The sequence below is a fragment of the Cygnus atratus genome, chromosome 2 (assembly GCF_013377495.2).
Source record: "Cygnus atratus isolate AKBS03 ecotype Queensland, Australia chromosome 2, CAtr_DNAZoo_HiC_assembly, whole genome shotgun sequence".
Lineage (NCBI taxonomy): Eukaryota > Metazoa > Chordata > Aves > Anseriformes > Anatidae > Cygnus > Cygnus atratus.
In genome coordinates, this window is record NC_066363.1 from 63,605,365 (window position 1) to 63,623,015 (window position 17,651).

Genomic DNA, 17,651 nt, shown 5'->3' on the forward strand with positions numbered 1-17,651 from the left:
CTAGGAAGGATAAATACTGAATCTGAAAATGAGGTACAAGCAGAAACCTGCTGCAAACATCACCTGTGGTTATTCCAACAGCTATCCTGCTAGTTCTTCAGGGACAGCATAGCAGCACCGTGATGCAGCATTAACACAACTGGTCCAGAAAGCCAGAGTGTGTGGTAGCCAGAGCATGACTCCAGCAAAAAGAGGCTCACGATAAAGCCACTCGGTGTTGTTAGATGAACCCTATCTCCTCTCACTGCCTCCCATAGCTGCAACTCCCTAACCACCCTGCAAACTCCAGCAGAAGTTCGGGCTTGTTAGGAACTCACAGCAGTCACGCACTAGACCCACCCTGAGCTGATTCAGGATTGTAATGTCCTAACCCACCACCCCCAAGATGAAGTCCCACCAGGAGCAACTGCGTGCCACCACCCAGCCTTGTGGCATTGGACTTGTTCTCAGGATCCAGCCCATCTTGGCAGCTGGCTCCTGCACTTGCTGAAGTTAGACTAAGAACTGGATGTCATGAAGAAAGGCACCAATGAGGAACATGTTATCTTCGTAAAGTTTTCTTTATAAGATCAGGTGCCTGAATGTCTGACCAGAGGTACCATAAAGAGCAGAATGCCATGCCCTTGTAATGCTTGAGCCACCCCATGCGCTTTGGCTTTGCCTCTCCCTGTTACAACACAACGATGCAATGAAAACTTCAGCATCCTTCTGCAGCTCAACAACAAATGGCATTTTTCAAGAATGTATCAAAATAGAGGATGCACCCTCACCTGCATCGTTCTACCTACCCACTACTGTTGATGATTAAAATAGGCTCAGTGCCATTATTTTTACTGTTACTTCCATTAATTAATCACATGGAAATATGAGTATGGAGAACTACACATCTGTACTGAAGACTTGTGATGTAAATGGTATTTCAGTTCCCAGTAACCTCCCCATACATTAGGTCTTGTATGCATGCATAGGTGTGGCAGGGCCTAACACATAAATAAAATTTAGAGAGATTACTGTATGTCAGTAAATAATTCATTTGCTTGTGAATAGTCAAGTCATAACATCACACGTCATCTAAAAATGACCTCAGACAAATGAAGCAAGGTCAGTGTCCAACTTAAGTACTAAAAGGAGGAATATATGAATCCATGATGGAAGGCATAATATTTCTGATGACTAAGGACAATTGCTTCTAGCAAATTCTAGGATGATGGCCTAAACGCAGAGAACAAAATCAAGGAAAATCTAGTTCTTAATAGCTTGTATGTTTTCCAGATTTTTTTTTCATTTTTAAACTGAATTATTACATACCTGTTGTTAACTTCTTCTAAAAACATTATTATTATTTTTTAAAGTTTTTCAGTATCTCTGCAAATGCTGAGGTATTCTCCAACAAAACCCACGGTTAAAGAAGCAAACCAAAAATGTCTGACCCCTGTCCCAGGAAGTTTATTCTCAGCTGGCAACCTGAGTAACTCATGATTCTTCGGTTCTTCAGTTTCCTTTGTAAGGTGCCAGATCCTTAAGATATTAACTGCTAGTTTTTTTGGTGTATCTGGTTTCCCTGAACAACTAATTACCTTCATTTGCTCACTGTGAAAGTAGTTATCTCTGAATTAATCTTCTGGCACAAAATTTGTCTTCAATACTTGCTGAGATTAAATTTCATTGAAGCTAATTAGATTAAATACACTATGTACCCACTTAAAGTCTTTGATGCTCAAACCCCTTCACATGAGCACCGGTAATTTCTGTTCCTAAAGAGACTTGCTGCCCAGCAGCACTGTATTTTGTCTCCCAAACCTTTTTTCCATCTCTATTCACAGCCAACCCTCTCTCTCAGCCATAGATTCTGGTAAGGTCTTCTTCAAGTCCACTGAGATGTTGGAAGTGAAGTTTTGCATGAGAGTTACTAGGTGGTTCTATTAGCTGAAATTACCTACTGGTTGTTAAAAGACTAATACTGTTGCCAGTAAGAATTCCTCTCACACTGCTCAGCAATAGGGATGTGGACTTCAGCCTACGTGGTCGAGCTGGCTCCTACAGAGGTGTGTGAAAACCTGTCTGCTACAAGATGGCTGAGGCATCCTGTCACAGCAATGTCAGCTTCAGAGCAGTAACAGTAATATGTTGCTGTGATTAATAGCATTTTTATAAAGATGACAGCCAGATAAAGAAGCAAGATTTAATGGGGCTGCTTCAGGCTGAGTTACGGTCGAAACGTGAGCTGAACCTCTCCCCTGAGGCCAAAACCAGGGAAACGCAATTCCCCAAGCAGCTGAGACAGGTCTTTCTGCATTCAAATGTATTTTGTATGCTTGTATAGAGCAGCACTTCCCTTTAAAAGTTGTCAATAATGTGATTTAAAATGCAGTAAATCCTGTGGGTGGAAAGGTTTGGCTTTACGTTCTCTGAAAGTTGTTCAGTGCAGGAACTAATGCAGGGACGAATGCCATTTTACAAAGCGGCCAGAATTTGGTCATTTCCATTTTAAGGGATCTTAGAGCACCTTTTAGAAAATATCCAGCACGCAGGCTATGTGTGTCTCCTGGTAAAGCAAACACGGCTAAAACATTGGCTCAAGTGCTGGAATGGATCCTCTGGGCCAGAGAACAGGACCAGGATTGCTTTATTTATGACTATGTATGTAGCCTTGCAGTTTCACTGACTACTGGCTGCAGCCCACTCAAGCAGTGGGCAATGTGGAAATGGAAACATTTGAGAGTAACAGCTGAATTCTAGATGGCTTTGAACAGTGCCTAGTTATAAAATCATGGAGTGAGTCAACAAATGATTTGGAAATCATGGTTCCTGTCCTCCACTTAAATTGCATGACAGACTTCTGTCCAAACTAAAACCTAGAGATGTAAATTCCTCACATTCTTTTTTTTTTCCTAGAACAGGTCTTTTTAACATATATATATATATATATATATTATTGCAGAGAAGCAGGAACACCAGCACCATTGCTAGTGGAGGAGAAGCTTGGCTTAGATCCCACCAAATACTCCGGAGAGAAAGGCTGATCATCACACGTCCTCTCCCAGTCAGGACTGCTCTCAGTCCTTACAGAGATGCCACAGGAACAGTTAGCCTACCTCTAAGCAAACCACACATGAGGTCCAGCGCAGTTTTGTACCAAACTGTGTGAATTAAGCTTTTTCTATAATGTGATGACAAAGCCTTGGATGGAGAAGAAACAAACAGGAAAAGGGTGAATGAGATGAACAGACTGAAGGAGGCCAAAAAAGGCAGCAAAAATGAGAGCTAGATTTGAAGAACAGAAATCAAAGAACCACAGAATCATAGAATGGTTTAGGTTGGAAGAGACCTTAAAAGCTCATCTAGTTCCAACCCCCTTGCAGGGACACCTCCCACTAGACCAGGTTGCCCAAAGTCCCATCAAACCTGGCCTTGAACACTTCCAGGGATGGGGAATCCACAGCTTCCCTGGGCAACCTGTGCCAGTGCCTCACCACCCACACAGTGAAGAGATTCTTCCTTATATCTAATCTAAATCAACCCTCTTACGGTTTAAAACAGTTACCCGTTGTCCTGTCACTACACTCCCTAATAAAGAGTCACTCCCCACCATTTCTGTAGGCCCCCTTTAGGTACTGGAAGGCCGCTATAAGGTCTCCCTGAAGCCTTCTCTTCTCGAGGCTGAACAACCCCAACTCCTTCAGCCTGTCTTCATAGCAGAGGTGCTTCAGCCCTCTGAGGATCCTTGTGTCTCTCTTCTGGACCTGCTCTAACAGGTCCATGTCCTTCTTATGCTGAGGGCCTCAGAGCTGAACACAGCACTCCAGGTGGAGTCTCATGAGAGTGGAGTAGAGGAGGACAACCACCTCCCTCCATCTGCTGGCCACACTTCTGATGCAGCCCACGATACAGTTTACACGCTTCTTGGAATGAGCAGGACAAATCTGGAGTGCTGATCAGAGTAGGGGAGGGATGGATAACAGCATGTCTGAGGAAGTAGAGGACTGCCAAAACCATCTAAGAGCAAGGTGGCAGTTTCTTCTGAACATGAAAACTCATAAAAATAAGAGTGTTTGGGAAGGGCGTATAGGCTTTATTAACCAGTTCTCTGTCTTTCCACTGTTTATAAAGACAAAGCACTACAATGAGATGCAGCTTTGTGTAGGTTGGTTTGGCAGCGTTATCCCAGGGGACTCTCCTTATTTGGCATGCAGATATTTTTTAAAGCCACCTCATCACAACAGTGAGAAAACAAACAATGAACATACATTAGACCTTCTGCTGGGCCCTCTGCAACAGGAAACTCCCTGGTACTGAAACCCAGACGTACCAAGGGAGGCGGCAGGAATTTGGCAGGCAGGAGACCCACGTTCTTGCTTCTACCGCTTGCCTTCAGGCACTCTTCTAAACTCTCCCCAAGCTGTTTAAGGCTTTTTCTAAAAATCTGTGACACACGTGAATCGACAGCATAGTGTCAGTTGCAGGCTTTCAGAGACACATTCCCGTGAAGAAGCACAGACCTACTCTGTCTTCTTCCACCTCAATCACATACAGTGCTGCAGCTTCAACAGGAAGGGTGGGATGCTGAAGGTTACCTCCTCTTACCATGCAGACTAATCCATACACTGACAGTTCAGCCACCCGCAAATAGATGCTGTGAGTTTGAACCCATGCATATTGAGAAAGTCATGAAGCTTAAGCTTCCTCTTCCCTAAACATGTATTCTCTTGGTTAGAAGGTTACTAAAAGGGTGCTCACTGCTATCACCTTCTCACACAACTCTGTTTCAAGCAAAACCAGAGAAGTCCTGAAGCACTGAAACAACAGGGAGAGCTGTCACACACACACTTCTCCCAGTACACACATCTCTGGGAAGTGGTAGGTCTCCCCAGCACTGAGATGGGACCAGTCCCCAGTGATGCTGCTGATTCTGATGCTTGCCACAACCACCTCAGGTGATGGTGTTACCTGAGGGGAGAAGGGTTGGGATTTTTCAGCATCCTGAATATAACATGGAGCCCCTCTCTTGGGATTCTGCAGCTATCTGAGTTGTCAGGTGTTGCAAAAATTTGCTGGGAAAACCCAGAACAGGATTCCAGCTGTTGCCTGTTCTAGCATCCAACTGTGAGCTTCTTTTCCAGCCTCTGGGTCAGTAGAAAGCAAGGTGCTGATCTTGCCACAGTTCCTAAGGCCAAAGTAAATTCTCGAGCAGCAGGGAAAAGAACAGAACAAAAGGACTATCTGGTTGTACCAGGTCACTGCTTAGGAGCAAAAATACCTGTTCTCTTCATTATTACCTAAAATGTCTGGTTGAAACCCTCTTATCACTACCAAAGAGTGCTAAAAGAAGCAGCATTTACAAGACAAGTCCCCTTGCACAGCAAACTCTGCTTATGTATATGAAAGTAATGATACAGAAGCACTAATGAAAGCAAGGCAAGACTGTGTGTAATTATCAGGTTTAGATTTTGGTGGTGTTGGCTTTTTTAATTGTTTACAGCCAAGTAGCTCTCTGAATCCCGAGTCATCCATGTGCAGCAATACAACTTAGTTACTTGAGAGCTATTGTAGATACATGTACCGATAAGACATGCTCACGAATTGTTTGAGGCAATCAAATCAGAAAATGGGCTTGGTGGTATAGAAGCCAGCTCTCCCCAAGTTCAGAAGCAGCTCTGCTAGAAAAGGCTTGCAGTCTCAGATGAGATTTGTGAGATAGACAAGGCTTGCAGGCACCATTGCTTTCTTCTCCGCACTGTTTATTTGTGTGTAAGCAAGGGGAAAAAACCTCCCGGCTGCACACTTGGATAACAGTAAGTTGTACCAGATGGAACTTGTTAGGCGGATCAACAGCCATAAACTGGTGGCTGCACCTCCTCTTTGGGTGCAACTGGAAAGGAGGGAGAGAGGCAAGTGCAACTTTTTGAGGATAGCATATTTAGGCTGTAGTGTTTGGGGGTTTGTTCAGTGTTTGCCTTGGCTTTTCCTCTGCATGCTTGCTCTCTGCGTGATGAAGAGTATGTTTTAGTAATCTGGATCTGGCAGAAATATCCTTAATGAAAAACTTTTCAAGTACTTTGCAAGAGATTAAAAGTTAATATTCATCTGTTTTTTGTATGAGTTTGCGTTCTGAAACAAACCTATGTTCCTACTGTAGTACCACCAGAAGTGCTGTCCTAGTGGAAGAGGGAAGCACGTGTAGTTCCCTGAGAACTGTGACACTTGGATGGCCCCGTCAGCTTTGCATTGCATGTTAATATGCTTTATCTACAAATCTTAGTTTGGGAGCGGGTTTAGTTAGTAGCAGAAAATGACATGCCTTACAACTGAGTGCTCGTTACAGCCAGTGACACGTTCTTGAGACTTCAACACGCTTTGTCTGTGACATGACCTGAATGCTGCAAAGGGTTGCTGTGTTGAATGTCTTGTCACTTGGCCTTCCAGCTCCACCTAATTGTAGGCTACCTCTACTAAAAACTTACGTGTGCGTGTAATACAAACAGAATGTGGCATAATTGATTTATTTATTAATTTGAAATTGCTATTTTCTTATAAGTGCAAGGGAGAAGAATGTACAACTTTTATAGGATGGATTACTCCTTCAACAAAATGACTTATTTTCAATGTGTATATATTAACAGCTTTCCTGCCTTCATGTAAAGTTCAAGAAATACAGGTGTTCACAAGCAGATTACTTGATGTTGCATCTTCTTCGCTAATTTTAGTTTAGCAATCTCCAACTGTAAAGTCAGTTGCTCTGCAAACACTGGGGAAAATTACATCTAAATAAATATTTCTACCTATAGCATGTGTGCAAAAATCAAAAATATTTTGTGTTAATAACAACAACCAAGGACAAGAAGTTTGAGCCAGAAGAAAAGCAAATAATAATAATAATAAAAAACTACAGCACACAGCTGTTGCACTGACCTTGAAATACAGCAAAAAAAGAACCATTTCTGAAACATTAGAGGTGTCAATCAAAGTGAAAAGCTGCAAGTCTACATATTATTTTTTATTATTCTCAAGTTCTCTTCTCTAAGAGCACATATTGTGTGACTCATGAAAGAAACTTACTGTGAAGAAAACATGGTGAGTTAGGGAGAGAAACAAAGAAATAGAGCAAAGTATGGAAGTAAAGACACCAGAATTACTATTTTCAAATGTATTAATAATTCAAAAATGTTTACTGCATGACTGTGAAAAGACAATTGATAAAAGGGGTGTACTGTGCCCAAGGTTGAAAATTTTCTTTGATTTGACTAGAGGCCTGGGGAAGTTGGGGCTGCTCACAGGCTTGTGCTTTTCCTGTTACAGAACTGTCAATGGTTTGCAAATCCATGTTGTTCTTTGCCTTTTTTTTTTTTTTTAAGGCAGGGTAGGGTGTGATTCATCTTCCAGAAATGTTGCTGCAATGCTACGTTAATCGATTCCACAGATATGCACAGAAGCAGAAAGGAAGATAGGAAAACATAATCTGTTTTAGTGTCCTAGCAGGCACAGCTGTGGGTAAAAATATTTTGGAAATGATTAAAATTCCTTTAAAATTCTGATATGTCAGGTTTTGATATTATTTAACTAAAGGATCCCAGAACCCCACTATGAAATTGGAGAGTTCTGTCAGAGAAAAGCTGTTTTTACACAGGTATTAGTCATAGAAGAGCAAGCATTAAGTTTCTGTAAGCACCTTTTATAGATAGGTTAGGAATAATTTCATTTTTGTTTGCAAAAAGCAAAGCTTCCTAAAATAACTACAGCCTCCAGTGAAAGCCAAAAACATAACACAAAACAAAATGTTAAGGGAAAAGGATGACTATATGCAGTTGTGTTCTTATTGCAGACCAAAATCTGATGCTGTATTCTTTATTTTCTTTCAATTCAAGTCATCTTTTCTGAATCTAACGCTTTCTATGAGATACCTGTGTATTTCTTCAGATGAGGAAAGCATGCATGGAAAAACATTAGCAATGAGAAGAAGTGAGTGCTTGTACAATATTTGCTGATTAAAATCTTGATTCATGCTGCTTTTTCTGGATAGTAAATTTACATGAAATGAAATTCAAATGTGTATGAAGATGAAAATTTCTAAAGCTAGCTGTAAATGAAAAAGAGAGAGTGCCACCTGCTGGGCTTACAGCTGTGTTAAAATTGCTTCTTCAGTTATATGAAATGCAGGATATCGTTCAGTACTTTTTGGAGCTGAAACATTTAAGAAATGCTTTTCTTGCTAAAATTTGATAGTAAAATAAATAAAATAATGTTGGGGAATCATTCACCCTTTTTGATAATGAATATTAATAATGAGGATGTGGTGGTTTATTTATTTATTTATTTTTAAGAAGGCTAAATCAGTGACAGGCTTGCTCCATAAAATCATCCATCATGCATAAAATCATTTTAAGGCTACTTCATTTTAAAAGGGATAATTTTCATTAAATCCAGTTTGACAAATTATTGTTGATTTGCTGTTATCTATGATTAATGTCGCTAACAATATCAAGTAACTGCCCCCACTCCTAATCCCTGTGTCACCAAGAGGAGGACTTCTACACAGTCTTTTTCTCTTTTTATTAAAGCTTCTTTATGCTTTGTTGTTGTGTGTTTTCTTTTTCTGTGCTACATCTGCTTCATTGTTTTAAAATCTTTCTTGCCTTAAACTGTGTTTCATGTAAACCCCATTATGAGAAACTGTGCCTTTATCCTATAGAATCTTTTAACAATTAGGCAGACTTTCATTTTTCATTCAAAAAAGAGACTGAGTTTTACTGTTGTATTCTCATTGTTGATGCATTTTTCAAACAGTATGTGAGGAAAATAAGGATGAACAACTTTCACCTGCTACAAAGCCAAATGACATCTTTTGGATGATGGAATGACATCTTTTGGATGATGTGGAAGAAATAATAAAGAGTATAAAATGAGAAAAAGGTAACTGTACCTGCTTAAGAAATCTGTCAGATGCTTGGCTATGTTTAGCTAACACGTTTGGCAAAGCAGGGTTTGCATATTCAAATTGAGGATTGTATGTGAAATCTGACTTGAAGAATTTCATTTTCTCTTTCTCCACATTGGAAGGCTTGATTGCAGTTAGGAGACAGAGTTTTTGGCCAGAGACATCTCCTTCTTTTCCACAGCTTTTTGGTGGCTGGGATTGCTTTGGCTTTGACTGATTGAAATGCCTCTTGGCTCTGCTTTTGGGCCGAGGTGGCAGTCCTATGCTGTTCCCTGAAACCGAAATATTGTTTGCAAACTTCATGCTGTTAGACCCCGGGCTGGTGATGAAGATGGAGGGCTGCCTGTTTGTGCAGCACCATCCACCGCTGGGCAAAGGCAGAGGGACTTTGATTTTGCGGTGCTCACTGCTTCGCGAGGTGGTAGAGCACTTTGTGGCTTTTCTGTGTTTCTTGTGGTGAGTGGATGACTGCTTCTGAGTGTGGTGTTTCTTCTCTTCTTTGCTCTGAAGAAGGACATTGTAGCTGCTGGTTCCTGTTGTGAAAATGTCCTTAAGGACCCCAGGAGACAGGTGCTGGAGGCTGTTTTCATTATTAATGTTCAGCTTACGTTCTGGACTCAGGATTGATTTCTTAGAAAGCTCTTGCTTAGGCCAGTGAAGTTTTTCTGCATTAAAGAGGGGGAAAAAATCTGAGAACAAATTTGATTGTTTCATACAGTGACACTCAAAGACTCAGAACAACAACAAATGAAATGCACAACTTGTCTTAACTGTAGTCACATGTTAATCTTGACTTCTAGACAAATGGAAGAAGTCTGCAAGCACATCTGGATAGAGACTTGTAATATGCAGCTAAACAAGTGTTTTATGTTTGCACCTCCATGTACAGATGCACATCTTGCACGAGTGCAACCAGTTTGCAGCGAACAACCGACCTGTTTAAAATGAGGTTCTGTGCATGGCTTTACCAATGTGCACAGTTAAAACTTCTGGCTTTAAGCAATACCTGATCTTTATCACGCAAAGAAGGCTTTTGCATGGATAAAGAGTAACTTTAAAAATTAGAAACTGCACATGAATATGTGGGCAGTATACACGGTAATTTTCCACAGGGATCTGTGCTGTGATGTAAGTAGTCCAGTGTGGTCTCGTAGGCAGGACCTGACTCACAGAACTTACTCTCACTAAGGATGAAAACGTTAGAGTGGGCCAGCCACAGCGGACAATTTGCAGCACCATACAAACAGCAACATAAATTTAAAAGACCTCAGTGCTTCACATTTTCCTTCTTAATACAGACAGCAAGGTATATTGAAAAAGGAGGGAAAAGAGAGAGCAGTGAGTTCAAGCATACCTCTCATCCTTAAAGCAATGCTGCGATTTCATCTACTGGAATTGCTGTACAACAACAGCTGGCTTTAAGAAAATGAGAAGATACACTGTAAACCAAATGGTATGCAAGAAGCAAATATGGCTCCTTTAGTGAAGGAGCCCTCTCCTCCTGCCCTGACCCCTGGCATCAGGGTAAGAGGGAATCCCTGATGCAGAGCAGCAGCATGCAAAAGGCACTGAGAATTGAAACTGTGTTTCACACTTGTGCTGGCTTGTTAGACAGAAGTGACTTTTCTTTGCCAGTTCCAACCTTGCCCTTCTCTTGCCAGCCAGGTCTTCCTGGAGCACTGGGAGAGCAAAAGTAAGGGCACAAGCAGATCCTGCCACAGAGAAATGCTTCCTACTCCTGCACCTAAAATTTGAGGATTCACGTAACAGGAGGTATGGCCAGAGCTTCATTAAAAGTCCACAAAGGGATCTGAGCTTCAGCCCATAGTTGCAAATAGCCGAGCTGTAATTGCTTTCCATACAGTAATTATTCTCTGAATGAAACATTAGCAAGAGATCATTAAATGCCTCCAAGGAAAATAAGTCAATAGTAGTTAAACTCAAGATCTATTTTCACAGGAAAATTAGGTTTTGCTCCCAACATAAGCCCCGTGGCAAAGTATTTCATGCTTTTGGAGCTGTCAGTGCGATGTTAAGCTTGTATTGCTCACTTCTCCTGCCTGAAGGTGCTGTTCTGCAAAGCAAAAGGACAGAGGTCCTGTTCGCATGAACACGCGATGAGCGATGTGCAGCCTGGGACCTTCCTCTGCTGGAAAGCGAGAGGTATGAGTGTTAGATTCTTCTCTTCTGCTAAAGTGAGCATTTCTTACATAACTCGGGCTTGTTTCAGGGTAAGTCTGAGAATTTTATTCCAAGGCCTGGTGCAGGAGCAAGCACTTTGGTGTTCCTGTTCAGCTGTTATTGGATCATTTCCATCCCTGATGTGACAGCCTGTCTCGTCCTGCTTTTCCATGGACTGCAGTGACGAGAAACCACGGTTCCCATCACAGAGAAGGCACTGAATATGCAGTCAGGATATTGGGCATTTATTTATATACATGTGCGTGTGTGCACCTATCTGCAAGCAACTGCCATATAATGACAGGTGCTTTTTGGACAACATGACGACTGCACTTGCATACTTCTTGGCAAGTATTTAAGATCAATTTGGGGCCTGAGCTAAGTATTGCAGGATGAGAATCCTTACTTTGGAGAAGGACAAATGAAAGGTGAGGTTTTCACCATGTCTGGACACAGAAATATTAAATTTCTGAGCATGAGACTTTGCTTCTGTAGACAAAACTGAAAGTGAAATTAAAGTGCCTCTTCTTAAAACGTAGACAATAAGATAATGTAATGTTAACAGCAGTAATGCTTCCCCTTCTTTAGTAATCAATTCTCAGAAGCTGCAAATAGCAGAGTGAGCCTTAAATTGCCACTATATACGAACTAATTTGAATTAATACAAGTGTGTCTAAGAAGTGATTTTTAAAATTTTTTTTTCCTAAGAAACCACTCAAAGATGACGTTAAACAGCACCCCTTCTCTCCCATACCTCTCACCCCCAAGCTCTAGTGTCTATCTGGTATAAAAAGCTCCTGACAGCAATCTTTCAGTGCTCAGTAGTACCGTTGGGCAGTAATAAATACATTTGTCTGTATAACCTCTGATTATCACAAGGCAGGATTCTCCTGCACGTGCCACGACTGGTTGAGTGCTGAGCTCTCCCTGGCAGGCTTTGCATGCATGTGATTGATACAGAGTTGGGGGACAACATTTTTGGTATGTGCAATCTTTCACTTTATACGTGCAGTTTTATAGCAACGTGCAGGTTTGTAGCAAAGGACTTTTAAGGTGCCACACTAGGGTGGTTGTACTTAACCTTCTCCCAACCGAAGGAGGATACTGTTCAATGCGCATTTGTGCTGGAAATCTAGAATCAACACATAATACATCAGATTTGGAAGATTACTTCAAGTAACACCACAGTTCTCACAGAGGTTGTGTAGCTGCTATTTCAAATTCTTTCACTGGTCCTGTGGCCATCATTGTTTACAAGTAGAAAACAATATTTGAGACAATGTCAACACCATGTTGCCACACACCAAGCTTCTGAAGTTCAGCTTTGAATATGTCAATTTAATCAATAATAGAAATTGTTTTAGACTACCTACAGACCAGACATCGTTACCCAAACAAAAAACACGCTGTCTTCTAGGAACCTTGCTTTACTAAACTGTATTAAAGAGTTTCCAAGGTCCTAGTAGTGGTTGGTGACTGAAACAGAGGTTTTGTATTCTAGATATAAAGCCAGTGCAGCCTATGGTCTGATAATGTGTTTTAGTGTTTTCAAAAAGTGACAACAACTCCTACCGTTGTAAGGCAGCCAGTGGATCACCAGCCCATGTTAATAATGCAGACTGGATAGCAGTGATTTCCAGCTTGTACAGGATACCATGAGAGATGTCAACAGATTACCTCTAAGAAGTCTGCAAAAGGCAACCTGGATGTCATTGTAGTAAGCTATAACTGCATGCTGCATATCACACTACATATCATATAGGTTTTATCTTTCATATCTCATCCCTGTATGTTACAGCTGTTCAGAGATGTATATATAGTATTTTTTCTGACTTTTTACATTTCAATCTTGACAGCAGAGAACAACAAAAAGCATACACCAATGACTTATGCACACAGATTCTCTCCACTGATCTCATCTCCAAACGCTCAAAAGTCACAAAGCCCCAAGTCCTTCAACTATTAGAAACAAAAAACAAAACCAATATAGTCTCTCCTAAGAAGACTTTCCCAGCATGCTTACTTCCATTTATTTTTATCTTGTTCCTCTCTGCAACAACACAGTAATAATTCACCAGGATCTAGCTTTTTACTGAACCAAACAATCACCCAGGTTTGGGAGTGGAAGGCGATAATGTAGAAGAAGGAGGAAGGGGCAGAAGAGCTGCCTGTCCCCATTTTAGCATCAGTAGGGGACCAAAAGATGGAAAACCCTCCTGTTCAATGGAAAGTTGGTCTGTCCTGGGCCAGGGTACAACTCTGACCCTGTTATGAGCAGCTGCATTTGGCTTCAGCCACCCCATGAGGTGGGTTAGCAGGGCAGAGCGCTGGGCAGAGCCAGACCTACCCTGTTTGGGTATGGGGCCCCACACATGAGCAAGACCACTTCCTGTCCTAGCCCCAACCCCATCTTTTCAAGGTACCTGCTGGAGCTGGCGATACTGGGCTTGCTCCATGCCACAGATGCAAATGTCCAATGTATCACAGAACCACACAAAATGCTACAACTGTGATTTTGTTGTCACTATGGGGAATTTTACCCCTGTGCACCTTCATCCGTGTATGTGCAGCTATTCCAGTGTCACAGGGGTACCGGAGAAGGGACGTAGCCCAAATCTGCTAACACAGGGTGTGTGGGAGCCACAGATCTCGTCTTAATTCTGTGCTAATGAAATACTTTGCTTGTCTATGTTGCACACCTTTTATCCCATCACTAGCTTTGGATCTTGTGGCAACACACACTGCCTAATCTTGTCAGAGGCTGTTAGAAAAAGATGTTAAATTTTATGACAAATTCAGAAACTAGGTTGTATCATTGGTTTCCATTTGATATGTTGAACTAATACTTTATTATGTTGATAATACGTGTAATAAGAACCTCATGTAAGATTTTTACTAGATTTTGGACAGCATTTTTGAAAAAAAATCTTCTTCGCCTAGGCTACTGGATTGTTACTATCCAAATGGATTCAAAAATACTTTCTCCATAGGTGGCATGAGGTGAATAATGACGTATTTGTGGGCACAGATCTCCGTCTGCCCAGCTAGCCGCACTCTAAAAATGTAGAGAGCTCAAGTGTTTTTTTAGCACCTGTCACTCAGGTTATACATGCATAATGGACAAATCCTTTCCAAACTGCAAGTGTGCTTCTTACAGCATGTAGCAGAGATGTTCTTGGAGATCTGTGCTTATCCTTGGAATGTAATCGTCTGAGAAACTGCTTTAGTTTTTCAGTTCAGCGTTACCATTTTAGAATATGTTTGAATTTATTTTCGCCCCAAATGAGAAAACACTTCCAATAGCTCAACTTGGATTTTCAAATGCAAATAATTTGTGGTCTGTCTACAAATAATAAGAAAATAGCAAAGCCTGAACCTGAAAGATGAGAAGAAAATATAAGAATATGACAAGTAAGATTTCTCCTTTGATATATTTTGCAAATGTTAAATTAGGTTACAGATACATTTATCTTCAGTATCCAGGTAATGTGAATAGATTAAAAACCTATACTTAGTTCATTAGCTCTAGACTGCATGGTTTGGGGGTGCAGAAGGCTGCAGAAAGCATATTCTGCAACAACCAGGCTATGCAGAGGGTTATGCATGAATCTATAATGTCCCATTGACTTTCAAATACTACAGGCTTATTTGTGGAGTAAAAGAATCTGACCAAAATCTGGTGGTAGTGTCTTTTCTTACTATTATAAATGCCTTTAAGGTTTACAAAGGCTCACCAGTTTGAAGAGAAAGAGTCGAGCAACTTGTACTTGACAGCACTGGAAGCTCTGCCTATAATACCTGGAAATTATTTAGCTATAGGGCCAGTTAGTCAGCTCCTGGAAAAAAGACTGGTGCTGAGCTGTCTAATGCTTTCACACCAAGACATTTAATAAACAGAGCCTGTACGATGCTGGGAATGTTGAAGTGCTACCTGAGACCTTTTTTTTTCCCCAAAAAAATATCCACCTCTTTGCTTTCCTCCTGTAACAGAGCATCTGTCCCGAGGGTTAACTCTGAGCAGGTTAAATCTCAGCTACAGACCCAAGGTGTAATTTCAGGGACGAGCAAAGTTGCCTGTCTGATCAACGGGCTGCCAACTCCGACACAGCCAGCAGTTACAGGATGCGCTGGCGTGCCTTCGGGCTGTGCGGTTTGGTTTTCCTCCTTTAAAATAGCAATGATATTCAAGATGCACTCTTCCTACCTTAAAAAAAAAAAAACAAAAAACAAAAAAAAAACAAGTGCAAGCTCTTGGGGTGCAGGTTTTCACCCCGAAACACCACATCGCGCAGTCGGCTCCGTATGGGGCCCCTCGGATCCCACCACCACGGCCCCCCCGGGGCGGCACTCACCGGTCACACGGATGGACTCCAGCATGGTATCGGGCCGGGAGGAGCCGGACAGCCCCCGGGGGATCGACCCGGGCCCCGTCCCTGTCCCTGTCCCCGTCCCTGTCGCCGTCGCGGCCTCCCCACCGCCCCGCAGGAGCCGCCCCCGCCGAGCGCCCGCCCTCCGCTGCCGACTACAAGTCCCAGCATGCTGCGCGCCGCCCGAACCCTGCGGAGGCCGGCGCTGGAGGAGCGAGGTGCACGCTGGGAGTTGTAGAGCGGGGGGCCGCCCTGTCAGGCCGCAACACCCCCGATTTCTCGAGTCAGTATTTTCGGCAGCCTTGCAGGCACACCTTGCACTGAATTGAGCCATCGCTTTGTGCTACATTGACAATTAGCAATGATCCTCGTTGCTGTTAATTGATAGTAATTGATAATTATCAGCCTAGCAGCCATGGGGTACAGGGGACAAGCGCCCTCAGGCCTGGGACTGTCCTGGGAGAGCGCGCCCCAGCGCTGCCATTGCTTGCTGAGGAAAATGGGGCAAAAGTGTGGGGCAATGCCTTATACTGGTAATCAGGAAGGTTTTTGTAAGTTGGTGAGCAATTGCTGGAATGTAAAGCAGCAGATGGGCTTTGTATTGCATCCTGCTGTTGCTTTACTTGTGAAATCTCTCACTCCTTGAAGCGTACTCTGCACACGTTTTAAAATGCCTATTAAACATCTGATAGGAGTAAGTTACTGCAACTTGGTGATTACAGTTGTGTAACCGATTTGTGAAGGTGTGGTGGAGGACAGCTTCGCACCCTTCCCGCAAGCCTAAGGGCGTTACTACAGTCAGACTGCACTGGAATATATTTTAGTGTGTTAATGCATTTTACTTTTCTAAATGGCCAACACTTAATGGAGAAAGTAATTTAATTGAAAGGAACTTACAGGCATAACACTGCTCAACATACCTTATGTGAATGAAGTGATCTGCCAGGAGAGGAAAGCTGCGAGGCAGCACACTGCTTTGGTTGAGTTGCTCAAAATGTCTGCTGCCTTCCCTGCCTGTCAGTACATTCACACCCACAACACAGTGCAGACACACATCCCTCCATAACAGCATCCTGCAACGTATGGGACCCGTTTGTGCCACCACAAGCAGGGGTGGAGAGTCCACAGCTCTCGTTGATGCTGCTCTGAGCCCCTGTCTCTGTCCCGTCCTTTCTGTGCCTGACCTGAACAAGTTGTATTGAACTTCACAAATCCTTCTTAGAGCAACCTGTACAGAGGCAACCCTAAAACAGTGTGGCTGGACTAGCCCCACAGAGTGCTGGTCTGATAGTTATAGTATAGGGTATTAAGAAAAAACAAACAACAAAATAAAACCTTTAAAGCATGTGTTTTCATTTGATCTAGTACTGCCTCACAGACAAAGAGAGAGACTCTTAAGACCAGCTATGACAAGACTGAGGTGTCTTTTTTTCTCAGAGCCTAATGCAAGAGCTAGTACTGAAGCACAGCTATACCTAGCTGTCAGACCAGATGCCCTTTGTAACTTGAATTCTTTTAGGAACAGCGGAGATACACGCTCTGTTAACGTGTCCAAGTTTAACCTAAAAAAACCTCTTCGCTAGCTCTGTTGTATCTGGAACCCGCAGGCTTGTCTCCAAATCTCAAATTGCAGGAACTGAGTAAACAGTTTTAAATGTAGCTAGACAAAGCTATCACTATTTAGTTACAGTTTGCTTGTGATATATGAGAATTACAGGAAAAAAAAAAATTAGTGAACCTGTTCAAGCAGTGGAAATAATCAGCATAGCAGGTAAAGAAAGGGTAGATGGCTGCTACAATGTGAAGTCAATATACCACTTTACCATAATTCCCCAGTCAGTTTTGGTGTTTAGACTCTAAATTCTCATTTTAGAGATTACACTTTACTTATGCTTGGAAGCCATACCAATGAAACCAGTAGCTCCAGCTTTTGCTAAGAGTGTTATATGCTTATATTCCCTCTCCTTACTCCCTCCAGAGCTCGCCTCCTCTTCTTGTTTCCTCTCTCCTGCTCCCTTCTCCCTTGTGCCCGAGTCCTTTTCCACCGAGTGCTTTGGCATTCAGTCAACCCTGAATCTGCTGCCTGCAGCATTTTTTTTCCCCTGTTGGCTTTTTTGCTTTGCAGGTTGGCTTGAAGGTTTTGTTAGGTCATGCTACAAGGATGACAAAAG

The 17,651-nt window shown here is 42.3% G+C and overlaps 1 protein-coding gene across 5 annotated transcripts in view; it reads right to left on the reverse strand.

Annotated features, from left to right (window-relative positions):
• The window catches only part of MATCAP2 (microtubule associated tyrosine carboxypeptidase 2), a 29,174-nt gene extending 13,547 nt beyond the window's left edge, over positions 1–15,627 (reverse strand). The window contains exons 1-5 of one of the 5 annotated variants that reach the window (XM_050708681.1): positions 15,466–15,627; positions 12,686–12,801; positions 12,195–12,245; positions 10,287–10,348; positions 8,918–9,597 (exon numbers count right to left, since the gene is read on the reverse strand). In XM_050708681.1, the coding sequence (XP_050564638.1) occupies positions 8,918–9,597; positions 10,287–10,293 (687 nt within the window). In that variant the 5' untranslated portion in view covers positions 10,294–10,348; positions 12,195–12,245; positions 12,686–12,801; positions 15,466–15,627. The remainder of the gene's footprint in view (positions 1–8,917; positions 9,598–10,286; positions 10,349–12,194; positions 12,246–12,685; positions 12,802–15,465) is intronic. The other 4 variants (XM_035552389.2, XM_035552391.2, XM_035552390.2 and 1 more) reach the window with 4 other exon arrangements.
• Positions 15,628–17,651: the final 2,024 nt, after the last annotated feature.